General features: G+C 37.1%; 1 protein-coding gene across 42 annotated transcripts in view; it reads left to right on the top strand.

Annotated features, from left to right (window-relative positions):
• The window catches only part of SORBS2 (sorbin and SH3 domain containing 2), a 79,534-nt gene that overhangs the window by 31,493 nt on the left and 25,871 nt on the right, over nt 1-22,170 (top strand). For 22 of the 42 annotated variants that reach the window (XM_042014807.1, XM_042014820.1, XM_042014804.1 and 19 more), the window contains 7 exons: nt 357-540; nt 3,567-3,681; nt 9,650-9,733; nt 11,818-11,874; nt 17,307-17,359; nt 18,036-18,223; nt 20,467-22,026. In XM_042014807.1, coding sequence (XP_041870741.1) covers nt 357-540; nt 3,567-3,681; nt 9,650-9,733; nt 11,818-11,874; nt 17,307-17,359; nt 18,036-18,223; nt 20,467-22,026 — 2,241 coding nt within the window. The remainder of the gene's footprint in view (nt 1-356; nt 541-3,566; nt 3,682-9,649; nt 9,734-11,817; nt 11,875-17,306; nt 17,360-18,035; nt 18,224-20,466; nt 22,027-22,170) is intronic. The other 20 variants (XM_042014831.1, XM_042014830.1, XM_042014823.1 and 17 more) reach the window with 3 other exon arrangements.

Below are 22,170 nucleotides of genomic sequence, written 5' to 3'. Positions count from 1 at the left end.
CTACCTTCTGAACGTAGAACAACTGAGGCACAGGATGAGCCTGGAGATTAATTACAGGCTGTCATTAACAGCTGTGATGGATATATACACCCATTTGCTCCTCCATCAAATTAGTAATGAATTTATTTTAACTGTACTGCACTTTATCTATGTGTTTGTAATTTTATGTAGAAATATATACTAAGTTCTCCAATGAGCTACATAATACACAGCAATGTACTTTTAAATGTGCATGTACATGTTTTTGTAACCTTGTAGTTTTATTGAGTTACTGTGGGTTTTTGTAGCATTCCATGTTGTGCTTTTTTAAGACTTACTCTCATGCCATGACTGTTTCTGGTTTTGTTTTATGTTAGGTAGCTACAGTCCATCCTTCTCTGCTCAGGCACACCCAGCTGCAAAGACACAGACGTACAGACCACTGTCCAAAAGCGCTTCTGACAGCAGCTCCAATGCCTTTAAGGTCTCATCCCCTCTGCCACCCCATGTGCCACCTCCAGTACCACCACATCGTATGAGGCAAAGGTCTACACCAGAAAAGTAAGTTAGTGCATTTTCAAAAGGTGTTCTTGCTAAGTACAACATTCCAATTGCAGAAGATAACAACAGGTAAAATAGCAGCTCTGGAATAATATGACTTCAAGGGCTTTATTCAAGGGCCAGTCAGGTGGTGAGGGGTGATCTTCGCCAGGAGTCTGGGCATCGTGCGTGGTGCTGTCATTTCTTCAGTGTGATAAAGAAATGTTTATTCTTATTCATTATGCGAACATGAGCATTAAGGATTTTTATTCTCATTAGTGTGTTTGTCCTGCTTATTGTGTTTCAGAACAGTCTGTGCTCTAGGAGCTGTCTTCAATAGTTTGTCTCTGAGTAGGAAAGGCCATTTATTGTATCCAGAAGCAAAGAGAATGGATCTAAAAAATTATGTAATTCAAAATTCAAGGGAGACCAAAACTATGTAAGAGTGTAGCAGTCAACCCACATTTCCCCAGAGCTCAGAAGTACTTTATATCCCCATTTTTTTCAATCTTCATTTTGGTAGACCAAGACAGTGTTTACAGATTAAAGAGGCATTTCAGATATCTCACGGTTTTCTATCCAAATTTTCTGCACAAAACCAAGTCCTAGGGGTTAGAGTCCAGTCTGGAAAAAGTTAGTAATGAATAACTCAGAAAAGAAGTGCTTATCCTTTTGATAAAACCATGCAAGAGACCTGCACACAAATTCTGTTGACTTCAGCATATCTGTAAGTATTAGCTCAAGCAAAAATCTTCTTTAGTGTTCACATTAATTAATACTACATGTTAATGTAATACTATGCTTTTTATGCATTTATATGTGTGTGGGTATTTATATGTTATATATTAAAAGGGTAGTATTTTACCTTTCATCTATGCCTACAAGCCCACCTCTCTTGGTTACACTCAAGCAACAGAAGATAATTTGACCACTTTTGTCAGCTTGGACATTGTAAACATATTTATATGTAGAAATTTAATTATATTAAAGAGTTTCAAGCAATTAGGAGTTTGAATAAAATATTATGAGGGAAGACCATAGTATGTGTTTAAAACTAAAACACGACTGTGGCTTTTAGAAAAATTTGTAGATAGTGGCAATCCAAAATGTAATTCAGTAGATACACACACTGCAGAGGAAGGTGAGATTGCTTGATGGTTACTGATTTTGGCTTCCCTGTTGCCGAGGGCAGGTTGTCAAGAGGAAATGCTAAAGGTTAGGGTTGGGCTGCCTTGCAGAGGCCATGAGGCTTGAATTTTGTTAGCAGGTCATACAGAAGTGCAGATTTTTTTAGCAAGACACCAAGATGTGGAACTGTTTAGCTTTGATCTCTAAAAGTCGTGTGAGACGTTGTCCTGTGCTAGGCCGAATGCCTTGGTCACAGAAATTAAGACTTGTTGCAGTTCCTTTTAAGCTTGGAAATAACTGCTCAGCACTGAACTCGGCTATTTAACCTCTCCTTTTAATCTCCTGCATGATAAGACAGGCAGTGAAAATCTGTGTTCTCCAGGCCAGGGGATGCCAAACACGTTAGTTATGCTTTGCCTGCTGCTGAAAGCGATGGCTCGTCAATCTTTTCCTGCCATTGAGAGGTTCTTTTTTTAATTGCCTATAAAGCCAGAGTATTTAAAATCTCACATAAGAGGCTTAGGTCCACATGTATCACAGTTTCATAGCTGAGAGGCAAGATATGGTTTGCATTAGCAGTTGAGCTCGAAAATATAGTCCACACAGGATAAAAAGCTGAACACTGTAAATTAGTTGAACTGAGTGTGAATCAGAATTTCAGTATCATCCTTTTTTCTTCAGTGGCTTGCAGTATACTGCAACTTGATCAGAATATTTCCATTTTCCTGTTCATTCTCAAAAAATGCAACCTTTTCTACTCTGAAAATAATTTTTTTCCTCAGTGAAAATAAACAATAAAGCCATGTAGAGCTACTTCCCTTGAAATGTAGGGCATTTTATAAATAGAGGTGTCTGTGTCCCAGAAATGCACTTGAAAGCATACTATAAACAAAAGCTACCCCATAGATTTTTTTAAGGCACATGACATGTGCATTATTATGTCAGGTCACATCAAACCAAGTCACACCAGAAAGACCAATAGAACTGATAAAATTTAATCAGTGTGTGGTCTTTCTTATCATAAATACAGACAATAGCTGGTAGTATCTCCCCTTCCCTTTCCTCCAACCTTTGAGTTACCAGTGGGTCATTTTACACAGAGTTAAATAAAAATATGTTTGAGCTACAGTTTTCCAAGTACAGTGGAGGTACGTACTACAAGAACTGCCATGAAAAGGTAGCTCTCACTGTAACTAGCTAAGTATTCTCCCAAAATAATATGACATAGTAAATGATTGAAAAAATATAGTAGTATGGGTTAGTTTTTATTCTTTGGATAGCACTATTAAATTGAAAGCAAGTTTGTAATTATAGAGAAAATGTATACATTTCTATTCAGAATTCAACTGCCAAGTTCTTCCTCTTGTTTATTGATTCAAGATAGAAAAACAATATACTGCTTACAAGGATATTCAGGAGCAATTCTCCTACAGATCAGGATAATGACCATTACACTGTCTTTTTAAATAATTCCTCATTTTTTGCCTCAGAAAATTTTATAGCTTCTTCAATATGGCCTTATCATCATATTACGTGATGACAAAAATATCTACCACTTGCCTACATTAGTAGAGTGCACGAAGCATGTATAGTTATTTGCAATGGTTTGCAGTGCCATGGTATTTTGACATGGTATGCAGGGAAGTTTTTAAACTGGTCTACTAGTTGAAATAAAAGTATGAGTGAGCACAGGCTGGACATCTCTAGTGTTTTTCTTGCTGTACTGAGCATACCTGCTGTAAACAGGTTAAGAAGATACAGTGAAGCACTGGGATGCCAGGCTAGACATTCCACAGCTGAGATCTGGAAAGAGTAACCATTCTGAATGTGATTTGGCTTTGCAGGTTTCTGTTGTACAGAGCTGTAAAGCATGTGGTGATGACAGTAAATTAGCTCAGTTGCTTGTGTTTGTTGTTTAGGAACGAGTGGGATCCTCCTGACAGAAAGGTAGATACTCGCAAGTTCCGTTCTGAACCAAGAAGTATTTTTGAATATGAGCCGGGAAAGTCATCAATCCTTGAGCACGAAAGACCGGTAAGACACATAAATGAAATGGGTAATACAGTAAGAGATTTGGTAAGAGGTTCTCTTTTTATTATTTACTACTAATAATAACCACTTAGAGGATATTGAAGATCCTTTTTCAAATACATTTTGCAGCAATTTGTCTTTGCTCTTATCTCATGACTGTATTGAAAATGGGTTTGGCTTATTTGCTAAACTTACATCTTCGGTGTTCCCAAGAAATCACCACCATGCAAACCTCATGGATGTTAGGCAGAACAGATGGAAACAGCTTTTTCTAATTGGTATGCATCTCCAGCACTTATTTGCAGTAATATTAACAGCACATATGATACCTGATTAAATAATGTGTAAAAATAAAATATTTGCATTTTCAGGATGTGCTGAATTGTATACCTAAGGAGATTTTGGTCAAATACTGGCCAAGGTTGCCCAGACAGGACTGACACAGCCCTGAGCAACCTGATATGATTAGACCTACCTTTAGCAGGAGGTTGGGCTAGATGACATCTGAGGGTCCTTTCCAGCCTCAAATGCTCTGATTACAGAGTGTCCATTAACATGTAATTGGAGGTCTTTATTCCTGTTTTCTGAGCAATGATTGCAATTGTGGAATAAAGCTGTGCTTAGTGCTTGCAAAATGACAATTAACAGAAGTTTTCATTTGCTGAAAGACACATTCACCCAGCCCTTCTAATTTAGCTTTGTGCTATAATAACAACTTTTTTATTTTAGGAAAGCTGTTATGTATCAATGGCAGTATTTTCTTTTCTTGGTGTTTTACGTTGAGGTTGAAATGTTTGAGGGAGTCCAGTTTTGAAGAAGAGCTTTATGAAATCAGTACTGGATTGTTATTTACTTCTGTATTCCATGCTTGTTCACAGAATTTATTTTGCCAATTTAAAGCAAATTAAGGAAGTATTTGAATTTCAGAATATGCAGCATATCAACAATGTGAAACACCTGAATCAAGCACCTTTTCCTTTGTTTTTGAGGTCTTTGCAGGAATCTAATTTTTGTTAGCTAGAATACACCAAGCTCTTTTTCTGTGAAACTGAGTTCTTTCAGAACTGATGTGTTTTTCAAGGAGGAAATTGGCATTTTTGTAGGAACTGGGAATGAATCAGTATAATTAGTATCTGAGTGCAGATGAACTTAACAAATAATTTTATTTAAAAGGTGGTGTCATTTGTTCCAAGGACTTTTTAAGTCCCATGGCTGCATTATAAACACTGAGGTAATTTTCCAGCCTTCCCAATGCCAAAGAGTAATAGCAGATTCAAAGTACAAATAAGAAAATTATAGTGATTTCAGTGTATTCCAAGAATCGCCTCACTTTTCTAATAAATTACATTTTCCTCTAATGTAATGTGAACAAAAATAATTCATGTAAGAATTGCACTGCTAATGAATATCATCAGAGCTAGTTTTTCAATTCTAGCAAACTAATGAAAAAACAAAAAAGTGAGGTTTGCTGACTGTTCCTGAATCCTTTTTTCTACTTGCTTACGCATTTTACTTTTGCTGATCTAAATCAAGAGATGGAATTTTGGGCTTTGTTTGGTCCTTAAAATATTTTCATGCAGAAAAGCTTTAGTCATGTTGTACCTAATAAGCAGTATCCATCAAGGGTAAGGTCATATTTTATCATCTGAAGCTTAGACTAAAAGTTTAGGTTTAGCTGATGTACATACAAGGAAGCATCTCTTTGTATCAGAAATTTTAAAAGCTGAGAAAAGAATATTCATGTACAGAATTGTGAGATTTTTTTTGTTTATGTATGATTCAGAGCTGTAAAAACTTGGAAATTAATATAAGATGAAAGTTGTGCTGACACTAGTGTAACATAGTTGAAAAAAATAGGGAGCTATCACAGTTTTATCAGTCTGGAATTTCTACTGTTGACAAAGATGCTATTTAGCTTTATGTACTTAATACGTTGCAGTGTCTGCAATTCAAAAAAATACTCCTCTTTTTCTCCAATGTCATCGAAACCATGGACTTGTTTCCTAAAATGGATGTTTGCTTTCCATTAATAGGTAAACGGGCAATGTAACAACTTAATCTTACTCATGTGTAAATGAAATTAAATTTTATTATTTACGAGTTTCTACCTTGTATATGAGAAGCAATTCCTTCATCCATGTACATATATCTATTTCTGCAGTAGAGTATGTAAGGAAAAATCTCAGTGTTACTGTAAAAAAACCATAAAATTGGTACAAGCAATGCCTCTATTTTCATTAGTTGTTTTAGTCTTAAGCATAAAAGTCTACATGTGCTAGTCAAATAAAACTGTGAGGTTGAATTATAGTTCTACGTTTTTTAATCTCTGTTCAGCATACAAATTTTCTACTGAGTTTATATGCAAGAAGAATTCATGATTAGAAGAAATTTTTAAAAATTACTGTTTTGTCAAATGCCAGAAATAGACTGAGCTTGCTTCATGATGTACATCTGTTGTTTTTTATTTTGTTTGGTTTTTACTGTAGTGAAAAAATTGAAATTTTCTTTAGAACATGCACATTTGGTTGCTTTTGCCATCTCAAGCTGGTTATCAGAATGTTCTGCTTGGTATGCTTAATATGTCATTAAAAAAACATTTCTTCTTATAAAGAAATAGACTAAGTCCATCTGGTAGTAGACTTGGAGCTACCACAGCTGTTTAAAAGTAGTCCAAAAGAAAAAAAAATGGAAAAGCAAAACCAAATTCTTTAGAGATAATAAAATGACAAACTCAAACTTACAACAGACATCTCAGCCCACTGTTCCAGACAGGCTTCAGTTTGGTGTCTGAACCTGCAAATGCAAAATATTGGTTTACGTGTGAGGACCATTTAACTTGTGAGTTTAGATGCACAGTTTTGATTATTACCTGTGAATGTCTATTTGTGTATCAAATCAAGAACAGGCAAAGCTACATGTAATACTACAGATGTAATTTTTTTCATTGTCCGTGTTCTATACTTGAGTGTGCCAATGCAGTGTTGTGTTGACCATCTGTTGCAAAAGGCAAAAGGAGTAAGGTTACTTAGTGATCTTTAGTAGTATATTTTCAACAAATAAAATATTACTAAATTACTAGATGAAGGATAGATTGTAGGAACATTACTTGACTGACAAGCCATAAAAAGGGATTTTCCTTTATTGCTTTTACCTTCTATTTCAGTAGTTTGGGAGATACTTTGTGAGACTAAGCCAAGTGCAACTTCTAAGTCAAAATTATTCATTCATTTTAAGTCTCTTAGAAGCGGAGATAATAGAAAAAGGTCTGTCAGCAAAACTGACTCCAAAACCCAAGCCAAATCAATTGCCTGGGCATTGATCTTGGTAGAACAGGGAATGCAGTCCCCTCCAGAACTGGCAGGCAGCAGGGCATTTGCAGACTTCAGTGCTCAGTTTCCGTTTGTTTGCTGCCCTCTGCGGTTGAAGCTGTAAATTGAAGTGGGACTTGTCTGCGTGGAGTTAGCTGTACATACTTTGTAACAGTCTCATTTCATTTGCAACTACTACACGAGAAGAACTGTAAACTTAGAAGCTAGATAAAATACACTCTTTCTAGATTTTTCTTTACCGGCAGAAATAGGAGGGGTTTTAAGCTTGCAGCTAATTGCAAGAGTATTTGAAGTTGAAAAGAGAGGCAACTCCCATTCTCATTTTTATCTCCTTGGCTGGCTGGGGGGAGCCCAGCTGATCTTGCCTCCCGGCAAGGAGGGACATGGGTCCATCACTGTGTAGGTGTGGGGCTGCTGCTCTTCAGGGCACCTTGAGGCTCACAAGGCTGGCACTTGCTACCCAAGCAAGTAGTGTCAGTAGGCCTGGATTTCTAGTGCCAAAAGCTCCACAACTCCAGCCCTATATACATTTCAAGTGATTTATTTATTTATTTATTTTATGTAAATACACCCATTTGCTGATATCAAAATTTCTATGCAAATTAATTTTTTGGTAGAATATAAAGGTAAAAGCATGCAATATATCAACATACGGTAACTTCGTTTGGAGAAAGGATGGTAAAGAATTGTTCAGTAATGTCTCCTCAGATTATCCATATAATTATATATAACAATGTAAATTGTGGAATTTTTTTTAAGGTAAGCAAAAAACCTCTAAATATGCAAGCTTTCTCTGTAATGGGAACCAGGTTGATACACAGCAAAGTTATCTTCTGCATTATGAATTTGTCATTTTTTGCCCTCATGTCTTCATATCTCTGTAGAAGAGAATTCTGTGGTTTTTTCTTAAATTAGTCATAGTCTCTATTAAATCCACACATTTTTTAGCAGTCAGTTCATGAAACTAATTTCAGTGGTGTTCCTCTACTAAAAACTTGGGGATCTATAGTTGAGTTCAAGCCCTTGTCCTTAGTACTGCTGAGATACAGCTGTGGATGGTGGAAATCTCAGGGCAAAACTCCAGAACAGCTTCACTTCGTAACCCAGCTGTGGAGCACAGCAAATTTTTAATCAGTGACATTCACTTCCCTTTCCATTCACAGGAATATTACTTCCCCTATTTGAAAGGACACTGTGAAGATAAGTGTATAAAAGAACAGTCGGGGTCCAGATATTGCATGAACAGCTCATATATATGTGAGCACCAAGGTAGTTCTGAAGGGGTTTTGACCTTTCAAGAGAGCAGAGTTGGCAGGCTGTCACAGTAATATCAAAAGCAGCAAGAAAAGTCCTGTAAGATGTTTAATTACATGAAATAGTCATGAGCACAATGTTATCTTTTGCAGAAAGCAGAAGTAGCTCTATGTGATTGCTCTGGTGTATTGGTGACAGTTTGACTCCAGAGGAAAAAGTGTTACATACTTGATCACCAGTATCATTCTTTATGCAGGACCCTGTTTTCTTTGATGATTGTTTTCTAGGGCACATCATAATTAGTGTCTAGGTTCTGATAATTACACTTTCGGAGAACCAGATTTTAAATTCAGAAATGTCTTTAACAAGAGGATTTCTCTGTTTCAGAGACCTTTAACCCAACAGTTCACTGTAATTCTGTGCTGCACGAAAGCCTACATCAGATGCTACAAAGAAACTGAAGCTATTTAGAAAGTAATTAATGCAGCCAAGTTTACAGTCGATTAGATATCCCATTTAGATCTGTACTGTTTTGCACCGTCATGTTTTCATGCTACTTGAATAAATCTGTCAATTATTCTTCTGTTCACTGAAGAATTTCCTTAATGCTATCTTCAATTGCTACTTTATCCCTTGCCTGTGAGAATTTTCAGATGAAAACAATGTATTTCACTGTCAACAAAAATGCTTCATTATGTCAACAAGGCCATGTGAGATAAAGCATTTCACAGTACTACTGAAACAAATATTATGGAATGCATAATTTTTTTGTTCCCTATGTTTTGACCATAGGACTAAAATACACCAGTTCCTTTTCATGTGCTGAAGTGGCTTCTCAACATAGTGATGCTTGCATGATGCATAACTTCCTTATCTCTGCTCAGCGCTTGCTTCAAGACATCAAGATTCAGAATTAACATGCTTTGTTGAGAAGACAAGGAATGACCGAAAGCAATACAGATAAAGTTGTGTCTTTAATGCTGATTAGATGGGCAATTTCTTGCTTATGCTGGAGAAGACAATCATTTAAACCATCTTCCTAACAAGGAATCTTTAGCAGCATTAAATGTAATTAACTAATGCAGTGATGTTAAAGAAAAGGTCAAAGAGCCCTCTTAGCTTTAAAGGTGTAATTTTAAAACATTTAACATCTTCCAGTCCTTGGAAGAACATCAACAAAAAGCAAAGTATTAAAGCTACCACTCAATGACAGCTCTTGAACAAGAATATTCTCTATCTTAAGTACCATCTTCATTCTTTGATTTTATTCCATTTCTTTCCCCATATTTGTTTTATGTCTGTGTGTTTGTTGTTAGAGTGATATAGCATTTCTAGCACTTTGCTCAGTGTATGCCTTTTCCTTCCCTTTTCCTTCACAACTGCTCCAGACTGATCGCATAAACCCAGATGACATAGATTTAGAAAACGAACCCTGGTATAAATTCTTTTCAGAGCTGGAGTTTGGACGTCTGGTAAGTGAGGACAGAATATTGGTATTTACACATTAGGAAAAAATATTTTTAGAATTAGGAATTTAAATTACCAGATTCAGCAAGTATATGCCAGTAAAATTAATATAATTTTTTTTTGAGGAAGGGCAGTGAAGTCCCATGAATATAAGTTTTTTTTTTCAAATAGACTCTTAACTTGCCAGAGTAGTTACAGTAATAGCTTTAAGAAAGAGTATGTATTAGACATATAGTAGTGTGTAAGTATTTAATAACAAATTTCATGATAAACAGGGATATGTTCGCTAGTTTCCCTACATTTTTGCATTTGGCTGCATTATTTTGAACAATCTTCCAGGACAGAAAAACATGTCAGTTTGTGTTAGGGATACTAAGTTACAAATCATGTATTTTACTTAAAGGACTATATCAAAATTTAAATGTATGAAGCCATAGACAAATTTCTTATGGCAGGAAATACTGAGGGTTTTTTGCCTTTTTTTCATCACTTATATGCACACATACAGAATATGTAATTTGTACCTGAACGCAGAGATACAGGTTTGCTCTTTTTTCAAGCTGGACACCTGTTTTAACCAACAGACTTCAGTTCTGCTCCAATTTTCACAAATAGGTATTACCCAGAAAAAGGGCTCTGGCAAACAGATGCTGGTTTAGACCCACTGCAAGCACTCATGTTTAAAATTATAAACCTGAGGAGTTCTATCTGGTTGAAACAGCTAAAAATCAGAAATATCTCCATTTTTCACATTTGAATTCTTAAGCACTTGCAGTTCTTCTGCAAATACCATAGGCTTAGTTGTGTCTAAGCACTAAAGGCTGTGTGTATATTTTTTACAAGGGTAAAACAGTAACACTGTCCTTGAGGCAAGACTGAGGACTAGGTTTCACTTCCTCCCTGCACAATGCCTTAACAACTAGGTTGGAAATGCACCCGCTCTTGCTTTTGCACACTCCCTCTCTGGCTCCACAGAGCTCAAATTCTTTCCTGTACACTCTAATATCTTTAGGAAAAAGGATAGCAAATGTCTTCATCCCAGAAGAATGTCTAAGAGGATAGTTGGAATATCCACCAGGTAGAAGACAGAAGTTAAAATCCCCTTAGAAAAAGGAGGGAAGTAAACCCAAGCATTCCCTCAGTCTTTTTGAGCATTCTCATAGCTCCCCAGGGTCCTCCCCAAGATTTTTGGAGATTAAAAAACAAAAGCATCTGGCCACAGGCAGGAAATCTGAAGTAGACATGAGCTTTAGAGTATCAGAGTTTAAGATATCTCCATTCTTTTCTTTCCCTGTTAGCTAACAATTCTCTGGAGGCCCGTCAGAATTTTAATTAGTGACATGCCAGGCTACATGAGGAACCTGAGCACTTGACACAGGGCCTTGGAGGACATCCTGGAACCAGGCACCTTAGTCAGTTTCTGTAGCTATCCATAAGCCAAAATCAGAACTCCCTGCTACTTCAGGGAGAGCAGAAGAGAAAGCCAATCACATACACTCTTTTAAAGCCTTAATGTTTTAATCATAGCATTTTAAAACATTATCCATTGAATACCCACTGAAAATTTTAAAAAATAGAAGTTAAATGTATCTGGGTTTAATTTCTTGTGCAGTGGTCTATAATGTTATCACATTTTCATTGATTACTTTTTATGTCCATTATCCAGCTATTGAAACCATATTGTCATTCCTCCCTCTAGGTAGACAGAAACAGTACAGATAAATTCTTCTGATGAACCATATCTCAACAATATTATACTGATAATGATAATTTTTAAGATAAAATATATTGAAATTCCTCCAACAGAGCATAACTGTGATGCTTTATACTCTTCTATCTCAGTATTAAAAACTGCTGGTATTTCTTCAAACATCCCAGTTGTAAATTTTACCGCCTAAAGTTACTAATATTTTATTAAGATATTTAAAAAATAACAAATTTATCCTTCCATTCTACCCATGTGTGTCACTCTTTGTATCTGACACTGTCAGCACTTAATTTCTAACTGTGTCACCTTTTCCACGTTTCATTCCTTGCTGCCATTGCTTCTACTCCATTTCATCTCTACACTTCTGCTTTTATGACGCAGCCACCTAAAAAGCTTTTGGACTATGTTCAAGAGAGTTCTTCTGGTGTTTCCAATGAGGTAAATGAATGGTTATTTTTCAGATGATTCTCTTGGGAAGAAGGGTTGGAATGCTCACCATTTATGTCTTAAGTTTGTTAAAATTTAGTGGTTTCCTTCTGATAGCTATGAGACATTTCTAATTCACAATCATTGTATCTTTGTCTTCATATCTTTCCAGATCACTAGTGCATTTGGATGTTGATGTTATTATCCTAGGAACTGTGAGTCCTTATCCCCAAAACTTCTCAGAGATTAACACCCAGAATTACACAACAGTCCATACGTCTCTAACTCTTTGACAAATTCCCACTCTTCAGAGTTGGGCAAGTGCATTGCACAATTAATCCTTCAGCACAGTATATTTTTTTAATTAAAATATCTGACTGCAAATTCTATGTGTCAAGTGGAAGCCTTTGTGGCTAAGCTGTCATTTCTCCAATTAAGTATTTATGACTGAGGTTGCTCGTCAGGTAAAGCAGCAATTAATAGTACTGTTGTAATTTGTAACTCAGGATTGACAGTTGCTGTCAGTACTCCCAATAAAATTCATCAAGATCAGGTAGTGGGTTGTCATTGCCCTACTCTGAGTGGGAGAGATTCAGGCTTTCATTCCTTCTCCACTCCCTCCCCATTTTTACAGCGTTAGGGCAAAAGTCAGTGAATCCTCTACTGGCAACTTTGCTTCATGTGGTGGCTTTACTTCATTCATATTTGCGATTCACTCTCATCTTCCATAGTGTCTCCAAAAGTTAAACTCAAATTGTGGTCTTAAGTTGTTAATTGCTTGCAATTTACTCTGGTTTGGTTTTAAGCTTTCTGTGTATCTAGAAAAACCTCATACTTGTGACATTTGGGGCCAGTTCTCTGAAAGAAAAAGCTTCTAGGCCTTTTCTAATTCCTGTTGGTTTTCAATACATTGAGGAAGACAATTTAAAAGCCCTAACATGACTTTGAAATATTCCCGTGTTGAGTAGGTCTGGGTAAAATGGCTATTAAGGTAACACTGGTTTTCTCTTGGATTAATTTACATAAACTCCTGTCTTTAATTTCAAAATTTTAATAATCTTTGAATATGATAAATCATGTTCAAAAACTACAGCAACTTAATATTTCTCTGGAGGGGGAGACTATTCAAAATAACTTGATAAAGTATTATAACCATCATGCTAACAAACCTATTTGATATTTACTTTTTATTTTTTGCCTACTTTCCCTAGCTTCATTTTCAGTCATAATTAAAGCCTTGATGCATGAAAACAGCTAAAATACTGTTTAATTTTAAATATATATCTATTTTTTTTAATAAAAATGAAATCAGAGTATTCCAAAAAGTCTGTATTTGGTAGTTTGGAGTTGTCATCTCCAGTATTTAATTAATTTTTTCAAGTGGCCTTTATTCATATAGAGCAATGTTGAATATTCTGCAAGATGACTAATTATCTTTGGAGATGGGGGAGTAGGAGAGACGTGTTCAGTTGCACCATCTAAAAGTGAGTCAATGCCCAAGACCTGACAGGACAGCTGTGAACAGTAAAAGAAGCAGTAAAAAATAACCACATGCAGTGTTTACTTTCACCTTTCCTCTGTATGTCACATCAATTAAGCTCTACCTATGGAGAGAAGGTATAAACTCCACACATTCTACATATGCCTGTGGTAAAAATTGGTGTTGTAGAATGGGCAGCATACAGGATCTGTCATATAGAAAAAACCTCAAAGCCAGCACCAAATAAAGGATAAAAGGGCAAGTTACATTCACGATGATAAGGGAATCTTAAAGGATGAAAAGCAAAAGCCATCTAGTAACCCAGCAGTCAATTTTGGCATGATACACACTTCTAGCCATCTTAGGCTGATCACTAACACACTGTCTATGGCTTGGGGAATGCTGTGGATAAGGAAGTTCCCTCTGGTATGGTTTCCATGGTGTGATTTACCCATAGCCTTCCATAGGAGACAGTGGGGATCTGCTCCGCCCTTGGGAGTGACATCATGGTCTGTATAGCTGTGGAGCCACTACAAGTGGTGGGAAGCAATCACTGCCTCGGGCCATTTGGCCACTGTCATGTCACAGGTGGTCGGTGGTCACTAGTGGAAGTGGTTGGCATCTGCACAAAAGAATCCACAGTAACAGTTTATCTGCAGTGGTTGTACCACCTCATGCAACAGTTCTAAGAGATCACCTGTGGTCCCGAGTTTCCTTCCTCTGCTGGTTCCAGACCGTGGCAGTGAGTGGTCAAGAGGAGGAAGATGGTTGTGGCCAGTTTTGAAATGAGATTTGGACGTTTTCCAGGACAGGCTGAATGTGTGTTTTATTGGTAGTGTAGGGAAGCACACAGACCTGAGGCCTTTGCGTACTGTGGTTGTACTGGCTGTTGGTGGAAGCAACGCTGTGTCTGGCTTCTATGGTTTTATTGCAGACAGACCTCACAGTACTGGATATACCTTAAAATCACTGAATTTGGAAGTGGTGGGAGAATCGTCACAAAGTACTTTTCAGCATTCAGAGGGTGTAAAGAAAAACTTGAAAATATGAACTATGTGAACATTAAAAATTCAGGAATAGATACCTTCCTCAGAATCTATTTTAAGAGACAAATAGCAGGATATTTTGTTTGGACAGAAGAGGTGATCAGTAGTACACTCATCATGAGCCCAATACACATTCCAGATACTGAGAAATAAAATAGGGATAATTTCCTAGGTGTTAGTGGAAGGTTTATTGTTTGAGAATATCTGATGATCATCAGCATCACCTCCATAACACAACTGGCTTCAAAAAGCTTATATTTAATACAAAAGGCTTGTATTTAATCTCTTTGCGGAAAGGAGGTTTGATTCTTTACTCCTTTCCTGCAGCAGATAGTACGGATTTGGTTTTACTGTGCCCCTTCTTTCTAATGTTTAAATCCACTGATTTTTTGAGCTAGGTTATGGACTTCAAATATTAGAAGTGTCTGTTTCTGTTCTTCACATTCACATCCTCAGATCAGTTTTCATATTAAGATATCATAAATAGTTTATTTATCATCTAAGAACAATGCAATGACAGATTTAAAAAACACCTTGAAATCTATGTTTGGATAGGAAATTAAAACTTATAAGAAATAGCTTCACTTTTATTTGCAGAAAAATAAGTTGGTTTTAGAAAATTTAGCAGCTAAAAATAAGAGGCTTGATCATATGCCACAGTCTTGTGTGCTCTCCCACCATGGAAAAACACTTATGTGGGACACCACTGCACAGAAAACCACCTGGCAGAGCGTACATCATTGTGTGAATGAGGCAAACCTTTACTGATGGAAACATGAGAGAAGCTGGGCACACAATCAGTAATGCTGGGGGCCTGTCTTCAACAGATGTGTCCTAGCGGGAGAGCCGTCCTTGTGACACCACTGATGCACACTTCCCTTTCCATGAGAATGGGATACATGTCCCTCTACCTCACCTTGCTCTTCTTGGGTAACTTGGATAGCTTAATTCCCAGTTTCTGTGAAGATCTCTCATGCACAGCCTGGAAATAGTAGATGAGCGTGGCTTGAGGACATGTTAATTTGCAAAGAATGAACATAATAGGAATCCCTAGTAGGTGGACAAATTGCCTTTGGTATTTTTTTAATGCTACTTTCTCCTTCCTCCTGTAGTGCTCATGCTCAGGGTTGCATGCTTGTCATTCTCTGCTGTAACTGAGATGCAGGTGAAGAATGACTTGAGGAGGGATTCTACCTTTGAGGTTATACAGCATGTCATTCTGATCCAAACTGGAATTTAGGAACATAACAGTACTTAACAGTGAAAACAATAGTAGTAATAAGTAGTAACACAGGAGAAATACATGAATACTGGCCCACACATCAAAAAACCTACTTTTAAGAAAAAATAGACATATTTTAACCTTATGCAGAAGTCACTTTAAATATGTTCTAGAAGACTTATATTCTCTGGAAAGTAGCTTTAAAGTCTTTGAATTATTAACCTCAGCAGCCATTCTTTCCAAAAGTCAGATTTTTTTAACCTGATTTTGATGTGATTAAATTACATTAGAGTTAAAAAGTACTTAAAAAATGAAATTTTCTTAGCTCAAGTTTTAGATAACATTTGATTCATATTGGGGCATGTTTGCGTGACTCTCCCTGTCCCACAGTATAGTGAATTTTAGTATAATACAAAAATTAAAGCTTCAGTTAGTGTCGTGATGGGATCACTTCGTATGTGATTCAGGTCTTAAAGCCAACTGACAAATGAACTCTAAGGGAACAACCATATTGTCTTTATAGTGTCCCACCTGTAAAAGCAGTTTAAACAGTTACTCTAGAATGTCTTTTAAAGTGCACAGTCCTACAAAATCTGTTCCCAAATATTCTAAGAGTACAGGTGACTTCTGGAGGTATTATACCTAAGTGTCAGTTAACAAACCTGGGTAAAGTTCTATTCATGAACTTGCAAATCAAATCACTGGGGGAAAAAAATCTAACAAAAGAAAGGACTTCTACAGGCCGTGAGTGCCATTACTACTGCAGTGCTTCAGTACAAAGATTTTTCTACGCTGGGAAAAAGCCAAGAAGGTTCTCTATAGAGGGGAAAAATATTTCCTGCATCTTAGAAATCTTTATGATAGTCTTATTTCTAGTCCATTGGGTTAACTGAAGCGATATGCCAAGAACTTGAAAGAAGTTTAATTCTTGAAACTCACTTCTTTGTACCCATGAAGAAATACCCCAGGAACCATGCAGTTCATTGTAGATTCATACCTGGTTACCAGAATTGTAGTATCACTTAATTCTGACCAAAGGCTTGAAATGGTTAATTTAAAATTAGTGGTCATTTAAGGTTGACTTTGTATTAATAATATAATTATGGAAGTTCCATCTCCCAGTGTTCGTGCAGTAGCTACACCTGTAACTCCATAAGAAATGACTAATGTTCTAGGATGAGAACTGTTCTTACCAGGATTGTAAGGTGTATAAGGCCAGTTGCTGACCACAAACATAATGGGATTTACAAAAGTTGCTGGCTATAATTGATTGTGGGATTTTGGTGAGTAACTGGGGGATGAGGAGAAGCTTTGCAGACCTCACATGTACATGAAGGAATTATTTTCAGATTTTTATGGTTTTATAGTAAAGATTTGCTTCAGCTGTTCTATATCTGGTTTTGAAAAGTGTATAGAAAAGCATGATTTGGATCATTATTTAGTAGTGCTTTAAAGGAAAAATTGTTACTGAAGTAGAATAGGAAATGAAATCTAGCGATGCTTTTTAAAAGCTGGATAATTTATTCTCATGAAATGTTGCAGTGTCTATGACAGAGTGCCCAGGATGTTAATCATTGTGGGCAGTTGCTATAGGATTTGTCACAGAGTAACAAAGAGTCATCAAACATGATAAGCAAAAATTGTCACTCTTTTTTCAAATACAAACATATAACAAACCATGTATTTGTTTTCACAGGCTTCCTTATATCATCACTATTCAACAGACAGAGGCCTGGACAGGCCCTCTAGGTAAGAAATACCATCTATTATTTCAGCAGACACAGCTTATCCAGCCTGAGGGTCTTCTTTTGGACCTGAAATCAGCAGATTTTGTGAAGAGTCAGATTTTAGCATTCACCTTGTGAGCTACTGGCAAATTAGATGCTTGGAGAGGGTGTTGATTTTGATATGGATGTATAATTTTATTATAGTTTTACAAGGACTTAGTGTTTACATTCAAAATAAACCACATTGTGTTCTGTGTCTTTCCACTACCATCCCTGAGCTTCTCTCTGAACAGCAGTGATTTATCCTTTACCCTTACTGCCTGCAGCATATTCTGTGCTGTTTTCCTAAGCATGCTGCCCTGACTGTTCTTGATCTCTGTCTTTTTCCTATCTTTGTACTTAAATTCTAGCTTTCCAAAAAATAGTCTAAAGAAACTTGATGCATATATTTCAGAGAAAATGGCATTGTAATTTTGTAAAACTTTAAAACAATCAGGTTAAGAACAAATTCATCTTTTCCCTGTGAAGTAGGCTGTAAGATGTGTGAGACCAGTGCTTCTTCCTGTTACATGTTTTTCATCTATTTGTTCTGGCATTTTTAAATCTATAAACCAATAATATAATTATGAGCTTACTTATTAAGTTCTGAATTCTGATCTCAGAATCAGACTGCTACTGATGCTGCTTTTTTTCTGTAGTTCTGCAAGTACTGCGAGTGACTACAGAAAGCGAAGGAAGTCAGAACCTGCTGTAAGTCATCAGAGGGCACACAGTGATCAGAACGCAAACAGACCTAACCTGGGCTGTACAGACACACAGGGCCCATGTACCACCCTTAGGAAGCCTTTAACTAGCTCATCTCCTTCTTCTCCATCAAGGGCAAAAGGTAAGAGGAGACCATATTAGTTGGCAGAAAACTGCTGATGATGTGTTGTACAATATGTTGGTAGCAACTGCCTCCTATCACCTGGTGTGTTGCCCCAGGGGATGTGATGTGAAGCAACAGCTTTGGATCTTTCATGAAAGGCTGGCTTGTTTATTCTTATGTGCATAATTTTCACCTGAAAAGCTGGATTTATAACAAGGATTTTCCAGTGTCAACTGCTTGTTCTAACTTGTTCTTTCTAAAAAGAAAATTGACTAAATGAGGACTATTAATTCCACCACAATATATAAACCCTAACATTTTTATTATCTCTACTTCTCTCTTATTAGATTGTTGTGATTTTGAAACTAGTTTTATTATATTGAGAAAGTAAATCAAGACAAATAACCTATGAGATTAAAGATGTGTTTCCAGGACAGTAGACCTTTTAAATCCATAGCTGATGTCTTAGACATTGTCAGGTATCAGGACCTAATGTAATCATAGTTATCAATTAATATCCGTAGTTATCAGGACCTAATTTAATCAAGAAAGCATCTATAGTCTGATTTTTTACTTTCTAAATCCTTGGAAATATTGAGTACAGCTGATGCAATCTAACTAGCTTATTTTTGGCAAGTAAATCACCATCCTGTTACTGTTTTCCACATCTCTCCAGGAAAGAGATCAGAGAGTCAGTTGTTCATTTGGATTTGGAGATGGGTTTTTTACAAAGACAAAAGGCTTCCAGTAAAACATACGTTAGAAGTAATATATAAAGTAATACTGTGTACAATATGTCTCCTTCTGTTCAAATTATTATTCACTCAATTGCTCTATTTTGTAGCTATACTAATCAGTAAACCTCTGTAAAAGTAAATTCCCAGTGAAAAGAACATAAAATCCAGGCTGCAACAGAATGTGTCAAAGAAAAGCAATGAAGAATATTGAGAGTGAGGTGGTTGAAAAGCAAATGTATTTTAAACCCAGTGTTACAGTAGCAATTTTAACAGTGGATAAACTCATCTATTTGGTGTACCAGGCCAGGCAGTACAAGGTTGATAAACTCCATTTACCTGCATGTGCCTTTGACTCCATTACCAATAACAAGCACTAAGCATGACTTAAAACACTTCCTGTGTTTGAAAATCCTTTCATTAAGTATATCTTCCACAGCCAATTAGCTTTCAGAAGGTGACATTCTGTTCTCTCCCAGCTTTATGACCCCTGTAGAATGTAGAATTTTTCTTGAAATTAACCAATTTGTTAAAGAAGGAGCACATTATAAACTGTTTGATCAGCATGAATGTTGAACTCAAGTGTTTCTGTTTCAGATCTAGATTCAGTTTTTGTAGAAAGCAGACTGAGCTGTTTGAAGCAGCCTTCCTGAACTGAGTGTTGCCACTTGAGACCATTCTTGAAAGTTCAGTGGAATTATTAAAGACCACCTTTCCAAATTTGTCTCATAGTGTCTTCTAGATCTACCATGTGCATAAAAATGTCTTAAAGCTTGGAAACTCAGGCCTTTGTTATGGAAGTCAATCTAAGGATTATTTTTACTTCTACTTTCTGGTTAGGCTCAGTAAACTGATGCACCTTCCTTTACACTTGTATAGCATTTCCTGAGCTGCCTTGTTCTGCCCTGCATGAGCTGTACAAAACACCACTCCCTTCAGTGCTGTCACACAGGGGAGGAGCAGGCTACCTGTGAATGACTAGGAGAAATTTCCTATTTGATCTGATATAAATATTTATCTTTATTTTAACTTAGAATATGCAGGTGCAGTGAACTCTTGAGCATTATACAAGTTAAAAATCCTAAACAACTTTTTCAGAATGCCTAAGTGGAAAAGTCAGTATTTTCCTGAGGTCTAGATTTGTTGTTTGGCTTCATCTTTAAATCCTTTGCAGCTTTTATTGTCTGTTGACCTGCTTAAAGCTCCCAATTAATCCCCAACTAATGCTTGGTTTCTTGTGTTGCTTTGATGGCAGGGGCTGTGGAGGAGATAACATCTCCATAATTAATATGGAATTCTTTTCGTTGTTCACATTATCATGAGGGCATTTTTGCAGCTGGAAAATAACTTAATTATGAGCTCTGCTGTCCTAGGCTGTAACAAACTATGTACTGACCTAAGTCGATAGATGCACTAATTGCTATTTCTTTTCTAGTCTTTCTAATACTGATGCTAATTCCAACTTTCTGAATCTTTTAATTTCTGGCAATGTCTCTTTTTTACCATGCTGCTCTATGGATTATAAAGGTGGGGATATTAGCAAAGTATATCCATCCCTTTTAAGTTACTCGGTGCACAACCACAACACCTCAAATGAATTAGATTACTGTAGCACTTACAGACAACATTTAGCTGTTCCAAATGATTCAAGAAGGGCAACCAGCTACAAGAATGGGTGGCAAATGACTCGCCAAAATGCAGAAGTCTGGAGTAGCACAGAGGAAACTGCTTCTCCAAAGAGGAAATCTCGTAGCTGCGATGACCTGTTAACTGATGATCGCGATAGCTATCCTGATGCACAGGCCAAGGCTGAAAGCATGGGCTCTCTGTTATGTGAGGAGGACTCCAAAGAAATTTGCTCAATGAACTGGAACTCCCCATATGTTGAGGGCCGTGGTAGTGGTAGGTCAAGAGTTCGTCACAGATCTGCACATGATGCTCCAGGTTTCCTGAAGATGTACAAAAAGATGCACCGCATCAATCGCAAGGACTTGATGAATTCTGAGGTAATTTGTTCTGTCAAGTCCAGAATACTGCAATATGAAAAAGAACAGCACAAAGGTATTCTTCAAGGATGGAGAGAGTCTTCTACTGAGGAGGTGCCCAGAGACATGGTGCCAACCAGAATATCAGAGTTCGAAAAGTTAATTCAGAAATCAAAATCAATGCCGAACCTTGGTGATGACATGTTGTCAAGTGTTGCATTAGAGCCTCCTAAAAATGGCTTGTGTCCAAAGAGGCGATTTTCTATTGAATCCTTGCTGGAAGAAGAAACTCCAGTCAGACATCCCTCTCAGGTACAACGGAGCTACAAGTCTAAAACCCTGGTGCCAATTCATATTGAAGTGACCAGTGATGAACCACAACGATCTCATATAGATTTTTCAGACAGCGATCAAGATGGAGTGGTTTCTGATCTCAGTGACTTTATCCAGATAGAGGGTTCATCCTTTTGTAGTGAAAGTGACTTTGATCACTTTTCCTTCACTTCATCTGAAAGCTTTTATGGATCAGGCCATCACCACCACCACCATCACCACCACCACAGGCATCTCATCAGCTCCTGCAAAGGCCGATGCCCAGCATCCTACACCCGCTTTACCACCATGCTAAAACATGAAAGGGCTAAGCAAGAAACCACTGAAGATCCAAGGAGACAGGAAGCAGAATCTGGCCTCTCTAAGATAGCATTCCTAGTCAGTCCAGTGCCTTTCCGGAGGAAAAAAAGTGCAGCTCCTAAAAAACAAACTGACAAGAAAAAATGCAAGTCATCCGTGTTTGAAGCACTAGATTCTGCACTTAAAGACATCTGTGACCAAATTAAAGCTGAAAAAAGGCGGGGAAGCTTGCCTGACAACAGTATATTACACAGACTTATTACTGAGCTGCTTCCAGACATTCCAGAAAGGAATTCATCTCTTAAAGCTCTGAAAAAGAGTCCCACGCACCAGCCTTTTCATCCACTGCCTCAAGATGGTGCTATCCATTGTCCACTGTACCAGAATGATTGTGGAAGATTACCTCTTAGTGCCTCTTTTCCAGACATGGATGCAACTAACAACAATGATAGTGCACTGTGTTTCCAAGGTGGATTAACTTTCTTCCTCTGTCCTTGTGATTGACTTATCCAACCTTACTCCCTGTGTTTCCCGCCCTTTCTCATTCCACTTTGTGTCTTCTATAAGAAGCTTTCATCCCACAAAATTCTTAGTGAAGGACATCATTTTCACA

This window comes from Corvus kubaryi, unplaced genomic scaffold (assembly GCF_017639235.1).
Source record: "Corvus kubaryi isolate FWS band 111438036 unplaced genomic scaffold, C.kubaryi_AGA036_p1.0 split3-131, whole genome shotgun sequence".
NCBI lineage: Eukaryota > Metazoa > Chordata > Aves > Passeriformes > Corvidae > Corvus > Corvus kubaryi.
This window is presented reverse-complemented; position numbering and strand designations above follow the sequence as displayed.